General features: G+C 40.3%; 1 protein-coding gene across 1 annotated transcript; it reads left to right on the forward strand.

Moving 5' to 3' along the window:
* Positions 1-5689: 5689 nt before the first annotated feature.
* Positions 5690-11474, forward strand: LOC139412403 (low choriolytic enzyme-like). The gene is made up of 10 exons (XM_071159208.1): positions 5690-5764; positions 5875-5914; positions 6642-6719; positions 6807-6959; positions 7071-7188; positions 7359-7537; positions 7909-7990; positions 8144-8268; positions 9260-9284; positions 11348-11474. The coding sequence occupies exons 1-10, from the start codon at positions 5696-5698 to the stop codon at positions 11472-11474; spliced, it is 996 nt and encodes a 331-aa protein (XP_071015309.1). The 5' UTR covers positions 5690-5695.
* Positions 11475-12763: the final 1289 nt, after the last annotated feature.

Here is a 12763-nt window from a genome sequence, read left to right on the forward strand (position 1 = left end):
CTTCATTCTTGGGATAAATAAGTATACCAATGCAACATCAGAGCTTCAAACGTGGGGCATGGCACATCATGGGAGTTGACCAACCACCCAAGCCGTAGACTGTGTTCCCTGCTACAGCACGGCAACAGGTACAGGTGCATCAATTTCTACACCAACAGGCTCTTGAACGGCTTCTATCCCCAAGCAATACGACTAATAAATAGCAAACAAAATTGCTACGCGGAATTGAATCTTTAATGATATTTTATTTAAATATTTGCACTATCTTTATGCACACTCACTAGGCTCTACATACTCATACACACCGTCACACCAACACATACACAAACACTCACTCCATCACTTGCTCACTCACACAACATGCACATACAATATATACTGACTCTACAGACCCGCACACCCATTCACTATCAAGCTGCTTCCACTCTTTATCTTAAATCTGGTTGCCTAGTCCTCTAACCCCCATACATACTGTATCTCCATCACTCCAGTATCCCTGCACATTTAAATTTGGTAAGGGAACTGACTTTAAATACTTCCTGTATATAATATACTTGCGTACTTAGTGTATTTCATATTTCCTTGTGTTTTTTTTCTAATACTGTTTTTTCCAACTGCTTACACAAGTTTTCAAAACTGTCTCCTTTTTTTCCAAAACTCTACACACAATTCCCAAAGCTGCACACACACAAAATGCCTCATCTCCTTCAAAATGTAACGCTGCATTCAAAACGCCATAAACACATGTCAGAATGAAGCATTTGCATCGAATGGCAAACACTGCTTTCATAACAGTACATTTTTGGATATACCATGTATACACTGTTCTAAATCTAAAGCTCTTTGGTCTTTCATAGGCTTATATCTACATTGCAATACAATGTTCTACAGTGAAAGTAATCTGCTGAGAGGAGTAACAAGTACACTCTAGACACCAGAATATTTATTAGGCCAAACATTACTGTTGTATACAGTAGCATACAACAAAACCATAAACATATGTAAACCAAAAGTATATTCTTTAGAATACTGTAAAGAACACAATCGTGTGTGTGGGGTCCCGGGGGGGCAGTCCAGGAATTGGTAGGGGGGAGGGCAGTCACCAGTGCTAAGCTACGCATCATCTCTTCTCCGGCCTGGGTCTGGCCACAATACTTTGTCCACATCACAAGGTTTTCTCTTGCCAAACATCGAGGGGAGTATCTCCTAGCGTGGCGTATCCAACCTTGTACAGAGGCAACCTCTATGTCCCCACATGCGTCCTCCATTGCCTGGAGAAGCGGCATGCGGGCATAGGGTTGGCGATCATACACTTTCCAGCCCTAGGCTGAGAAGAATTCCCCTATGGGATTTAGAAAAGGTGAATATGGGGGAAGACTGACCCAGTGTGGCATTGTGATGGAGGACCCCATTTTGATTGATGTCAGCACAGTTACAGTGGGGCAAAAAAGTATTTAGTCAGCCACCAATTGTGCAAGTTCTCCCACTTAAAAAGATGAGGCCTGTAATTTATCATAGATACACTTCAACTATGACAGACAAAATGAGAAAAAAAATTCTCACATTGTAGGACTTAATGAATTTATTTGCAAATTATGGTGGAAAATAAGTATTTGGTCACCTACAAACAAGCAAGATTTCTGGCTCTCACAGACCTGTAAGTTCTTTAAGAGGCTCCTCTGTCCTCCACTCGTTACCTGTATTAATGGCACCTGTTTGAACTTGTTATCAGTATGAAACACCTGTCTACAACCTCAAACAGTCACTCCAAACTCCACTATGGCCAAGACCAAAGAGCTGTCAAAGGACACCAGAAACAAAATTGTAGACCTGCACCAGGCTGGGAAGACAATCTGCAATAGGTAAGCAGCTTGGTTTGAAGAAATCAACTGTGGGAGCAATTATTAGGAAATGGAAGACATACAAGACCACTGATAATCTTCCTCGATCTGGGGCTCCACGCAAGATCTCACCCCGTGGGGTCAAAATGATCACAAGAACAGTGAGCAAAAATCCCAGAACCACACAGGGGGACCTAGTGAATAACCTGCAGAGAGCTGGGACCAAAGTAACAAAGCCTACCATCAGTAACACACTACGCCGCCAGGGACTCAAATCCTGCAGTGCCAGATGTGTCCCCCTGCTTAAGCCAGTACATGTCCAGGCCCGTCTGAAGTTTGCTAGAGAGCATTTGATTGATCCAGAAGATTGGGAGAATGTCATATGGTCAGATGAAACCAAAATATAACTTTTTGGTAAAAAGAATGCTGAGTTGCATCCAAAGAACACCATACCTACTGTGAAGCATGGGGGTGGAAACATCATGCTTATGGGCTGTTTTTCTGCAAAGGGACCAGGACGACTGATCCGTGCAAAAAAAAGAATGGGGCCATGTATCGTGAGATTTTGAGTAAAAAACCTCCTTCCATTCCAAGGGCATTGAAGATGAAACGTGGCTGGGTCTTTCAGCATGACAATGATCCCAAACACACCGCCCGGGCAACAAAGGAGGGGCTTCATAAGAAGCATTTCAAGGTCCTGGAGTGGCCTAGCCAGTCTCCAGATCTCAACCCCATAGACAATCTTTGGTGGGAGTTGAAAGTCTGTGTTGCCCAGCAACAGCCCCAAAACATCACTGCTCTAGAGGAGATCTGCATGGAGGAATGGGCCAAAATACCAGTGTGTGTGAAAACCTTGTGAAGACTTACAGAAAACGTTTGACCTCTGTCATTGCCAACAAAGGGTATATAACAAAGTATTGAGATAAACTTTTGTTATTGACCAAATACTTATTTTCCACCATAATTTGCAAATACATTCATTAAAAATCCTACAATGTGATTTTCTGGATTTTCTTTCTCATTTTGTCTGTCATAGTTGAAGTGTACCTATGATGAAAAGTACAGGCCTCTCATTTTTAAGTCGGAGAACTTGCACAATTGGTGGCTGACTGAATACCTTTTTGGCCCACTGTATATTACCCCCACGCTGTCCAGGGACATTGGTAATTGCCCTCTGTCCTATTACATTTCTTCTGCGGCGCCTGGTTTTGGTGAGGTTGAAGCCAACCTCATCCACATAAATAAATTGATGGCGAATTACATGGGCATCCAGCTCCAACACTCACTGTAACAGACAAAAGGATATACAGATGAGTAAATATGGTATGTCTGAAGTACTGGAAGTAGTGTTGCATACATACCTCTACAAAGTCATGTCGCATATTCTTGACTCTGTCAGAGTTTCTATCAAATGGCACCTTGTGGAGTTGTTTCATCGTCACTCGGTGCCGTTGCAGGATGCGTTGTATGGTTGACATGCCTGATCTCTCAAATCCTAATTGCATTGTTTGCCAAAACCATATTTATAATTGCAGTCTCTTGTACATCTGTAAACAAGCGTCCTCGACCTCCTCGACCTTGTCTTTGCCTTTCCACTCTGTACAGAATTCAAACACAGTATGAGTTCAGCATAGGAACTGTAACAATGTACAAAAAAAATGTAGTACAGCATGATAACCAACCTCATTCATTCAATGCAGTGCAGTAAATGGATGTCTTAGAGTTACAAATGTTTATGCAATACTATGCAGTCATACGTATTTTACAGTACATTACTGTAATGCTAAAATAGTCATTAGATAGTTGCATACCTGTTCTCATTTCTGAAGGTTTGAATTATGGAAGCCACTGTCAATCGACTCAAGACACATGATCAACAAGTGTTGCCCTAATCTCATCAGAAATGGCTCTCCTTCCTTCTTCTTTGCCCATGTCCTCTTCTTCCTCTTTCTCTCCCTCCTACTCCTCTTGCTCTCTGTCCATTGTTGGCATCCATTGTTCAAAACAGGTAATCTGACCTTTGACCTATTTATAGGCTTTACTACAGTAAAGCAGTGATTGGTTTGTGATCAGATAAGCTATTAGTGTTTGCACATGTGAGGAGTGTGTGTGTGACCTGGTGAATAAGTGTAGCATTTTGATTGGTTGTGTTTGGAAAAGGAAAGCAAGTCACTTCCTGTTAGATTTTTGTGTTTTAGGTAGAGAATTCTGTGTAGTGTTTTGAAAAAAGTGTTTTATGCAATTGACAACTGAGTCAAAGGCTGAGATATAGCTCATGGTTTTGGATATTTGGTGTGTAGTTTTGCACTTTGAGTGAGAGGTTTCAAAAATTGTGTGACATGAAAAGATTTTGTGTGTAAGCAGTTGGAAAAAACTGTAATAAACATTGTAAGACTCCAACCATATGCCTCCTGGTGTCACGCCCTGACCTTAGAGAGCCGTTTTATTTCTCTATTTGGTGAGGTCAGGGTGTGATGTGGGGTGGGCATTCTATGTTTTGTATTTCTTTGTGTTTGGCCGCGTGTGGTTCCCAATCAGAGGCAGCTGTCTATCGTTGTCTCTGATTGGGAATCATACTTAGGTAGCCTTTTACCCCACTTATGTTGTGGGATCTTGTTTTTGTACAGCTTCACGTTGTTATTTTACTGCTGGATCTCGGTGAATAAATATGATGACCACAAATTACGCTGTGCCTTGTTCTCCTTCAAACAACACACGTTACACCTGGGTCTCGGCTTGACAAACTGTTTTAATTTAGATTTCATGTGATCTTTAATGCATCGTCTATATTTAATTTGATCTTTGATGTACCTTTTTCGTAGGAAGAGTTTCTTCATGCGGGTGTGCAATGACACCACAACATTGTGCAAATAACTGAAGACATTCACTTACATTTTGTAAAAAAAAAAATTGGTTGTCTCTCACATGGTAGAGGTTTGATGTGATGACAACATAATGTGCTCTTTTTCCATTCTGTGTTAACAAACTCCCATGGTCAAATAACATGCGTTTTCAAGCGTAAAACAACCTGCTAGCATTATGCCACAGTTTCCATGAAAACAATACAAGAACAAAGCAAAACATCAAGGGTAGTATGTCCTAACATAAACCACCTTTTGGGAGTTTGCATAGGTCTCAACCTGCCAAAGGCCATCTGTCATGTCTGCTTAACGTTCACTGATACCTACGTAACCTGCAAACTGGACTGCAATAGAGTTTGTATATGATGTTAATGACCAAGTTCTTAAGTGACTATATAATGAGACCCCATTATTTGTTTTTGAAAATGTATATAGCTGCCAGTAAAACAGGATCAAAATCACGTATAATGGCCAACTTCACTGCATCAAAACTCAGCATCCTCAGGAACTCTGTTTCTTCTGTCCAAGTCCAAATATCAGACATGGGGCATATGGAATGCCCACCTGAGAAATCAAGTAGGTTACTATTCTGTCCTCTTACAAGTAAAAATAAATAAAATACACATCTCATTACTGTGTGACCTGAGTGCACTTATTCCTTTACGCAAGCACTTATTTCGTTTTCAATATTTGAGTTCAATGGCATCCTTACGTTATTGTACAGTTGGATAGTATTTCTTATTAATTACCAATGACATGTAGGCGTATGCAATAGTATCACTCCCACTGTACATCAGAAAACCACACTCCCATATGTTTGAGAATTTGTTTGTTTTTGAAGCAAGACTTTGGTTGACTTGGTCAACATCTGCTGCTTTTTTGCAATTGACCAATAGTTTGAGGAACAACAGCATCTGTCAGCCTACAGTATATAAACTGCACATCTATCATGTTCACAACAGACTGATCCTAGGCATCCTGCAGTCATTTACCATGGTACCCGTCTTTGTGCTGACCATTTTCATCGCTGTTCTCTGCTCAGTTCAGGGCCGATCTACAGGGGTAAGGGTCTATCTGAGAATATTGGGAAAACCCTGTGCATGATGAATTATATGAGTTTGAAATACATTTGAACCTTTTGTTGCATATTTCCTCCTGCTGTTGTCATACAGAAAGCTTCATTTGAAAGGAGTGAAGAGGACGTGGAACTTGGTATGTTCATCCTGTCTTTATAAAAAAATTGAGTTGTTGACATTGTATCAAATTAAACCTGGTTTTATTAATCATTCATTGTTAGAATGTATAAGACATACAGTACCAGTCAAAAGTTTGGACACACCTACTCTTTCAAGGGTTTTTCTTTATTTTTGATGGTCACTATTATTTTTGTCACGTTCGTTGAATGGAGGAGACCAAGGCGCAGCGTGATATGAATACATGTTACTTTTAATAAAGACGGACACTAAACAAACTATACAAAATGAACGTGACGCTATAATATAAATGTGCAGACACAGGCAACTAGACATAGACAATAACCCACGAAATACCCAAAGAAGATGGCTGCCTAAATATGGTTCCCAATCAGAGACAACGATAAACAGCTGCCTATAATTGAGAACCAATCTAGGCAACCATAGACATACATAAACACCTAGATAGTAAACAACCCCATAAACATACAAAACCCCTAGACAGTCCAAAAACACATACATCACCCATGTCACACCCTGACCTAACCAAAACAATAAAGAAAACAAAGAATACTAAGGTCAGTGCGTGACAATTGTACAACGTAGAAAAGAGTAAAAATAAAGAAAAACGCTTGAATGAGTAGCTGTGTCCAAACGTTTGACGGGTACAATATATTATCTTATTGTAATATTAGTTATTAGGGACACAGTTGCATCTAAGCAATTGTTTTGATCCCATTCTGCAGACAGAACCAGCACGAACAGCGTTGAGGAGGAGGATTTTTCTGCTTCAACGCTCATTGAGAAGGCCAACAGAAACCTTGGTACGCAGCCTGTATATTCCTACTCTGCATTTAATGACACCGAGAATGAAACACAGATAATAACCTTCACTTGGTGATGTTTTCTAGGGGAAAGACCTGGCGAGACACGAGTCATTTTGGGGGACATTGCAGTAAATACTGGGTTGATTAATGCTGACCCCTGCACAGCTCGCACCTGCAAATGGCTGAAGTCCTCTGATGGGAACGTTTACGTGCCCTATGTGATCTCTAACCCATACTGTAAATATTTTTATTCTGAGCCTAATGGTTTGGTTTTACGATACTATATAGAGAGAGTGTGTGTGTGTATGTGTATTGAGTTTCTGACTTTCTTATTGCTCCATTGAGCAGCGGGCCGGGAGAGGTCCGTTATTGAAGGTGGGCTGCAAACCATTTCTGCATCAACCTGCGTCCGATTCCTTCCCCGAACCAATCAGAAGGACTTTGTGGACATCCAGTCTCAGGCAGGGTATGACCACTGCACATTACATTACGAGACCTGGTATACTTGTCTTCTGACACTCTTAATTACTTGGTGTTTACATGACAATTTACTTCACTGTTATTGCTACAAAAAAATAATATTTTATTGCTTTTAGAAATTACCTTTATGTCTTCCGTATACACTCTTGTTTGTAGCTGTTTCTCGTATATTGGACGCCAGCGAAATGGCCAGGTGGTGTCTCTGCATAGGAACGGATGTGTCCATCTGTCTGTGGTGCAGCATGAACTGCTGCACGCCTTGGGCTTCAACCACGAGCATTCGCGCAGTGACGGTGACAGCCATGTTCAAACCCTGACTCGGAACATTTTGCCTGGTTAGTGCTTTCTACATCCATAGATGCTGAATTTATAATATATATTTTTTAAATAATTTCGTAAGTAAATAATAAATACTATTGTTTACAAGATATGTTAGTATTAGTAAATATTAGTAAAACTTTAATAAATCTAATGTAAACTTTAGTGTACTTCCATCTGATTATAATGATACATTAGTATTTCATTATTTGTAAACATATGGCATATGAAACACTGACATGGATTTATGAGCATGATAAGCTTTTCAATTAATACGCACTTATAACATTCATAATAGTCTGTAAAGCATTTATTTATAAGCGCGACAAATTCATGAAAGTTATTATACTGTGTAAGAAAATGATTTATCATACATTTTCCATCATAGGAATGGAAAACAATTTCGAAAAGATCAACACGATAAACTTGGGGACTCCATATGACTATAATTCTGTCATGCAATACTCAAGGTAAGTTGAGGAAATTAATATAAAGGTTTTCTACTACTATAACAGCTGCAAAATGACATGGCTAACATGTTCCCCTTTCATAGTCTACTCATGTCATCCTCTAATTTCAATTGATTGCGTGAGAGCTTTCTGCCATATGTTGTCTGGTTCCAGGTTTGCCTTCTCCAGGAACGAACAGCCCGCCATTCTTCCAATCCCTGACAATAATGCAGTTATTGACAGGGCAACTCAGATGAGCCCCATTGATATTCTGCGGATCAATCGTCTCTACAACTGCAGTAAGTGCCATTTTAAGAAGACCTGTTTATCACAACTGCAAAGAATAAGAGTTGTGATTATTTTACCCGCCTGTAACCTTCACGATACCGTTGCTCCATCAATTTGAGATATTTGGGAATATAGTATTTGAAATGAATTTAGTGATATTCTGTTTTTACACTGTTATAAATGGGTGTACAGATTATTTTTTAAAGCCATCAACTCAAAAAGGCAGAAATACAGCATGTCAATTCTAATGATATTTTATTTGTCCGTTCTCTTTTATTAGGAAAGCAGCTGAACTGATTTGAGAAGTGCGATGGATCACACTCAATGAATTGAGTGCAGATAACCATTTTTTTTTTGTTCAAGTATATCTTTACGTCCGTGTATCAGATCTGTTATGGCTTATCATTGAAAGAACATTGTGGCAAAGTACTGTAGTCTACTGAAACATTATCACAATAAACATGTGTAGCAACGTGTATTTGATAGCCCGTTCTACGTTTGTTCTGGTTCATTTTTCTGATTGCAAAGGGTACATTGATGGTTTTTGTCATATAACGTGCACAGGAGTGCAAGTGGATTAGTGGGTAAAACTACAACCTTTTTGTATTTATTTTTAGGGGAGTTAACAAGGCAATCTCACCAAAGCCTACAGTAATAACACATGTCCCAACTCCCACACTCACAGAATATCATGTATTATACAGGAAACAGCAAATTTAACATTCTGTTACTTTTGCAGTTTGGAAGTCTGAAGCAATGACATGAGCTTAAATTCATTGTAGAGTGAGTGTCCAGTATAGTCAAGGATAATAGCCTATTTTTCTCTCTGTAATAGAGCTTAGATATACTGTACTTATAGGCAGTATTGGGTAATCATCACGACACACATGAGAGAAGATTCAACACTTTGTTAAACATATTCAGTCAGTGCACGGTGGGTGTGATGACAAATATATTCAACGTTGTGAGAGGATACCTCCTCCACTGTTTCACCAACCAAAGGTATTACCTGTGTTTACATGATCTGGTAAGAGGTCATGTATTAGGAATGATTGAATAATGTACATTTGACCAGGGCATCAGGGTTTTCAAAAGTGGGTCAAGACACATCATTAAAACCATCCTCCTCTGTTCATGGAACAGAACACCAATGCATCACACCCAAAACGATTTAACCTCATGGCTTGGTTTTTGCTCTGACATGCACTGTCAACTGTGGGATCTTATATACTGTAGACAGGTGTGTGCCTTTCCAAATCATGTCCAATCAATTGAATTTACAACAGGTGGACTCCAATCACGTTGTCGAAACAACTCAAAGATGATCGATGGAAACAGACTGCACCTGTGCTCAATTTCGAGTCTCATAGCAAATGGTCTGAATACTTACGGAAATAAGGTATTTCTGTTTTTAACCAGCTTTTGCGTTGTCATTTTGGGTTATTGTGTGTATACTGCTAATATATATTTTTAATGCATTTTAGAATAAGGTTGTAACGTAACAAAATGTGGAAAAAGTCAAGGGGTCTGAATACCTTCCACAGACACTGTAAGAATGATTTATTTACTTTGAAGAACTGCTAATAGTGATTTTGTCAGACAGCACATAACCTTGCTGGAAACCTTCAGAATCTTCTCCAGTCTGTTCTTGTTGCACACATTCAGATGACTAAACCAGGCCACCATAGAGAAAGAGTGAGTATATAAACACAACAGTAAGGAGATATAGCTACTTTTAACCCCCATCCATACTATGTAATCCCTATTATGATCTGCACAACATTTGACTCTTTCATTACGCTATGTGTTCAGGTAAATGTAATATCTATGTTGAATGAGAGAACCCACTGACACGTGATGGAGTGTTTGGGCTGCCATCAAAGAGTTCACAGCAGCCGATATTACATCAGAAGTTTTCACAAGGTGTTATTGTGGTCCCTTGCAGCTCAATTGGTGTAGCTTGCACCTGAAACGCAAGGGTAGAGGGGTTTAATTCCCACGGGGGACGAGTGCGAACGAAAATGTTTGCACTAAGTCACTCTGGATAAGAGCTTCTGCTAAATTATTAAATGTCACACCCTGATATGTTTCACCTGTCTTGTGGTTGTCTCCACCCCCCTCCAGGTGTTGCCCATTTTCCCCATTATCCCCTGTACATTTATACATGTGTTTTCTGTTTGTCTGTTGCCAATTCGTCTTGTCTCGTCTGGCCTACCAGCGTGTTTTTTTCACGTAATCCTGTTCTCTCCAGTCCCTGTTTTCTAGGGTCTTCTGGTTTTGACCATTCTGCCTGCCCTCACCCTGGGCCTGCCTACTGTTCTGTACCTTACTGACTCTGCTCTGGATTACTGACCTCTGCCTGCCCTTGACCTGTCATTTGACTGTCCCCTGTTTTGTCAATAAACATCTGCAATTCGAACTGTCTGCGTCTGGGTCTTATCCTAAGTACTGATACTAAAATGTTATTTGAGGGGACTTTTGGAGACTGCCAACGTGAATTTGATTACAAAATCCAAAATCCATCAGTACATTTTTACACTTATAACACGACTGTCACACCTCAGTGTATACCTACTATTTATGAATATGAACAAAAGCAATGAATAAAACCAGAAGAAAAATCTAACATTAATTATGAGGCTTCATTAATTGAATTACTTATATGAATCCTGAAAAGGTAGAATGGCACACAGAGAAGGGGACACTTGTTTGGAAATCCTCATGATATGTCATGGTACAAAATGTTAACATACACACCTCACACATTGCATGTTTCACTCATGTTTCAAGGATTTCCTATAGAACTCCCACCTGATTTGCAGCAACCTCGACTCAAGTCAAAATGTCCTGACCTGTCAGCATATTTTTTTGTGCCCATATTCACTTATCTGGGGGTCCGTTATCTACTTGTATATGCCTGATGAAAAAGTATAAAAAACAAGCCTAGCTGCTGCCATTTCACCCATTCCTTGTCAGAGCTCTGAGGTAAGCGCTGTGCTCAGTATTCATACTGCTTGTGTGTGAGCTGTAATGACTAACACTATGGCTGGTTTTAAAGATTTTCCCTGTGTGTTTGTATTTATCCTACAGTCCTTTTGCTGCCATGTTTGTGTTCAAGTTCACTGTGGGTCTCCTGGCTCTGATGCTGGTGTCCTCTGCCTGGGTTGAGGAACTGACTGAGGTGAGTGACACAGGATATGGAGCAACCGTGCCATAAGATCGCTGCTATGCTAAACTCAATCAAAGAGTCAATGCATTTTCAAAGTAACATAGGGACCTACTGGGACACCAGTAGCAGTGGGACCTTGAAAATACTTCAAACAATAAATGGTGAGCTCCAAAAGTATTGTGACAGTGACTAATTTGTTGTTGTTTTGGCTCTGTACTCCAGCATTTTAGATTTGAAATTGTACGACTATGAGGTTCAAGTGCAGACTGACAGCTTTAATCTGAGGGTTTTTTCATCCATATCACAAATATTATACCCCTAAGACATGCTAACGTCTCACCATTGCAATAACGTGAGGTTAGCATTATTGGGGGGGGGGGTGTATGATATCTGTAACTTTCTCACTCATCATTATGCCTGATTCATGCAGGATTATCCGTAATCACGGTAGCCTCCACATTAATGTAGAAGTTTTTAGAAACCTATTCTACTCTTATTTAAAATAAAAGTAGCTCCAAAATGACAGATACATTTTTAAAATTAATTAGCATTTTATTGCATGACATAAGTATTTGATACATCAGAAAAGCAGAACTTAATATTTGATACAGAAACCTGTTTGCAATTACAGAGATCATACGTTTCCTGTAGTTCTTGACCAGGTTTGCACACACTAAAGCAGGGATTTTGGCCCACTCCTACATACAGACCTTCTCCAGATCCTTCAGGTTTCGGGGCTGTCGCTGGGCAATACGGACTTTCAGCTCCCTCCAAAGATTTTCTATTGGGTTCAGGACTGGAGACTGGCTAGGCCACTCCAGGACCTTGAGATGCTTCTTATGGAGCCACTCCTTAGTTGCCCTGGCTGTGTGTTTCGGGTCGTTGTCATGCTGGAAGACCCAGACATGACCCATCTTCAATGCACTTACTGAGGGAAGGAGGTTGTTGGCCAAGATCTCGCGATACATGGCCCCATCCATCCTCCCCTCAATACGATGCAGTCGTCCTGTCCCCTTTGCAGAAAAGCATCCCCAAAGAATGATGTTTCCACCTCCATGCTTCACGGTTGGGATGGTGTTCTTGGGGTTGTACTCATCCTTCTTCTTCCTCCAAACACGGCGAGTGGAGTTTAGACCAAATAGCTATTTTTTTTGTCTCATCAGACCACATGACCTTCTCCCATTCCTCCTCTGGATCATCCAGATGGTCATTGGCAAACTTCAGACGGGTCTGGACATGCGCTGGCTTGAGCAGGGGGACCTTGCGTGCACTGCAGGATTTTAATCCATGACGGCGTAGTGTGTTACTAATGGTTTTCTTTGAGACTGTGGTCCCAG

Source organism: Oncorhynchus clarkii, chromosome 6 (assembly GCF_045791955.1).
Source record: "Oncorhynchus clarkii lewisi isolate Uvic-CL-2024 chromosome 6, UVic_Ocla_1.0, whole genome shotgun sequence".
In the NCBI taxonomy this organism is placed as follows: domain Eukaryota; kingdom Metazoa; phylum Chordata; class Actinopteri; order Salmoniformes; family Salmonidae; genus Oncorhynchus; species Oncorhynchus clarkii.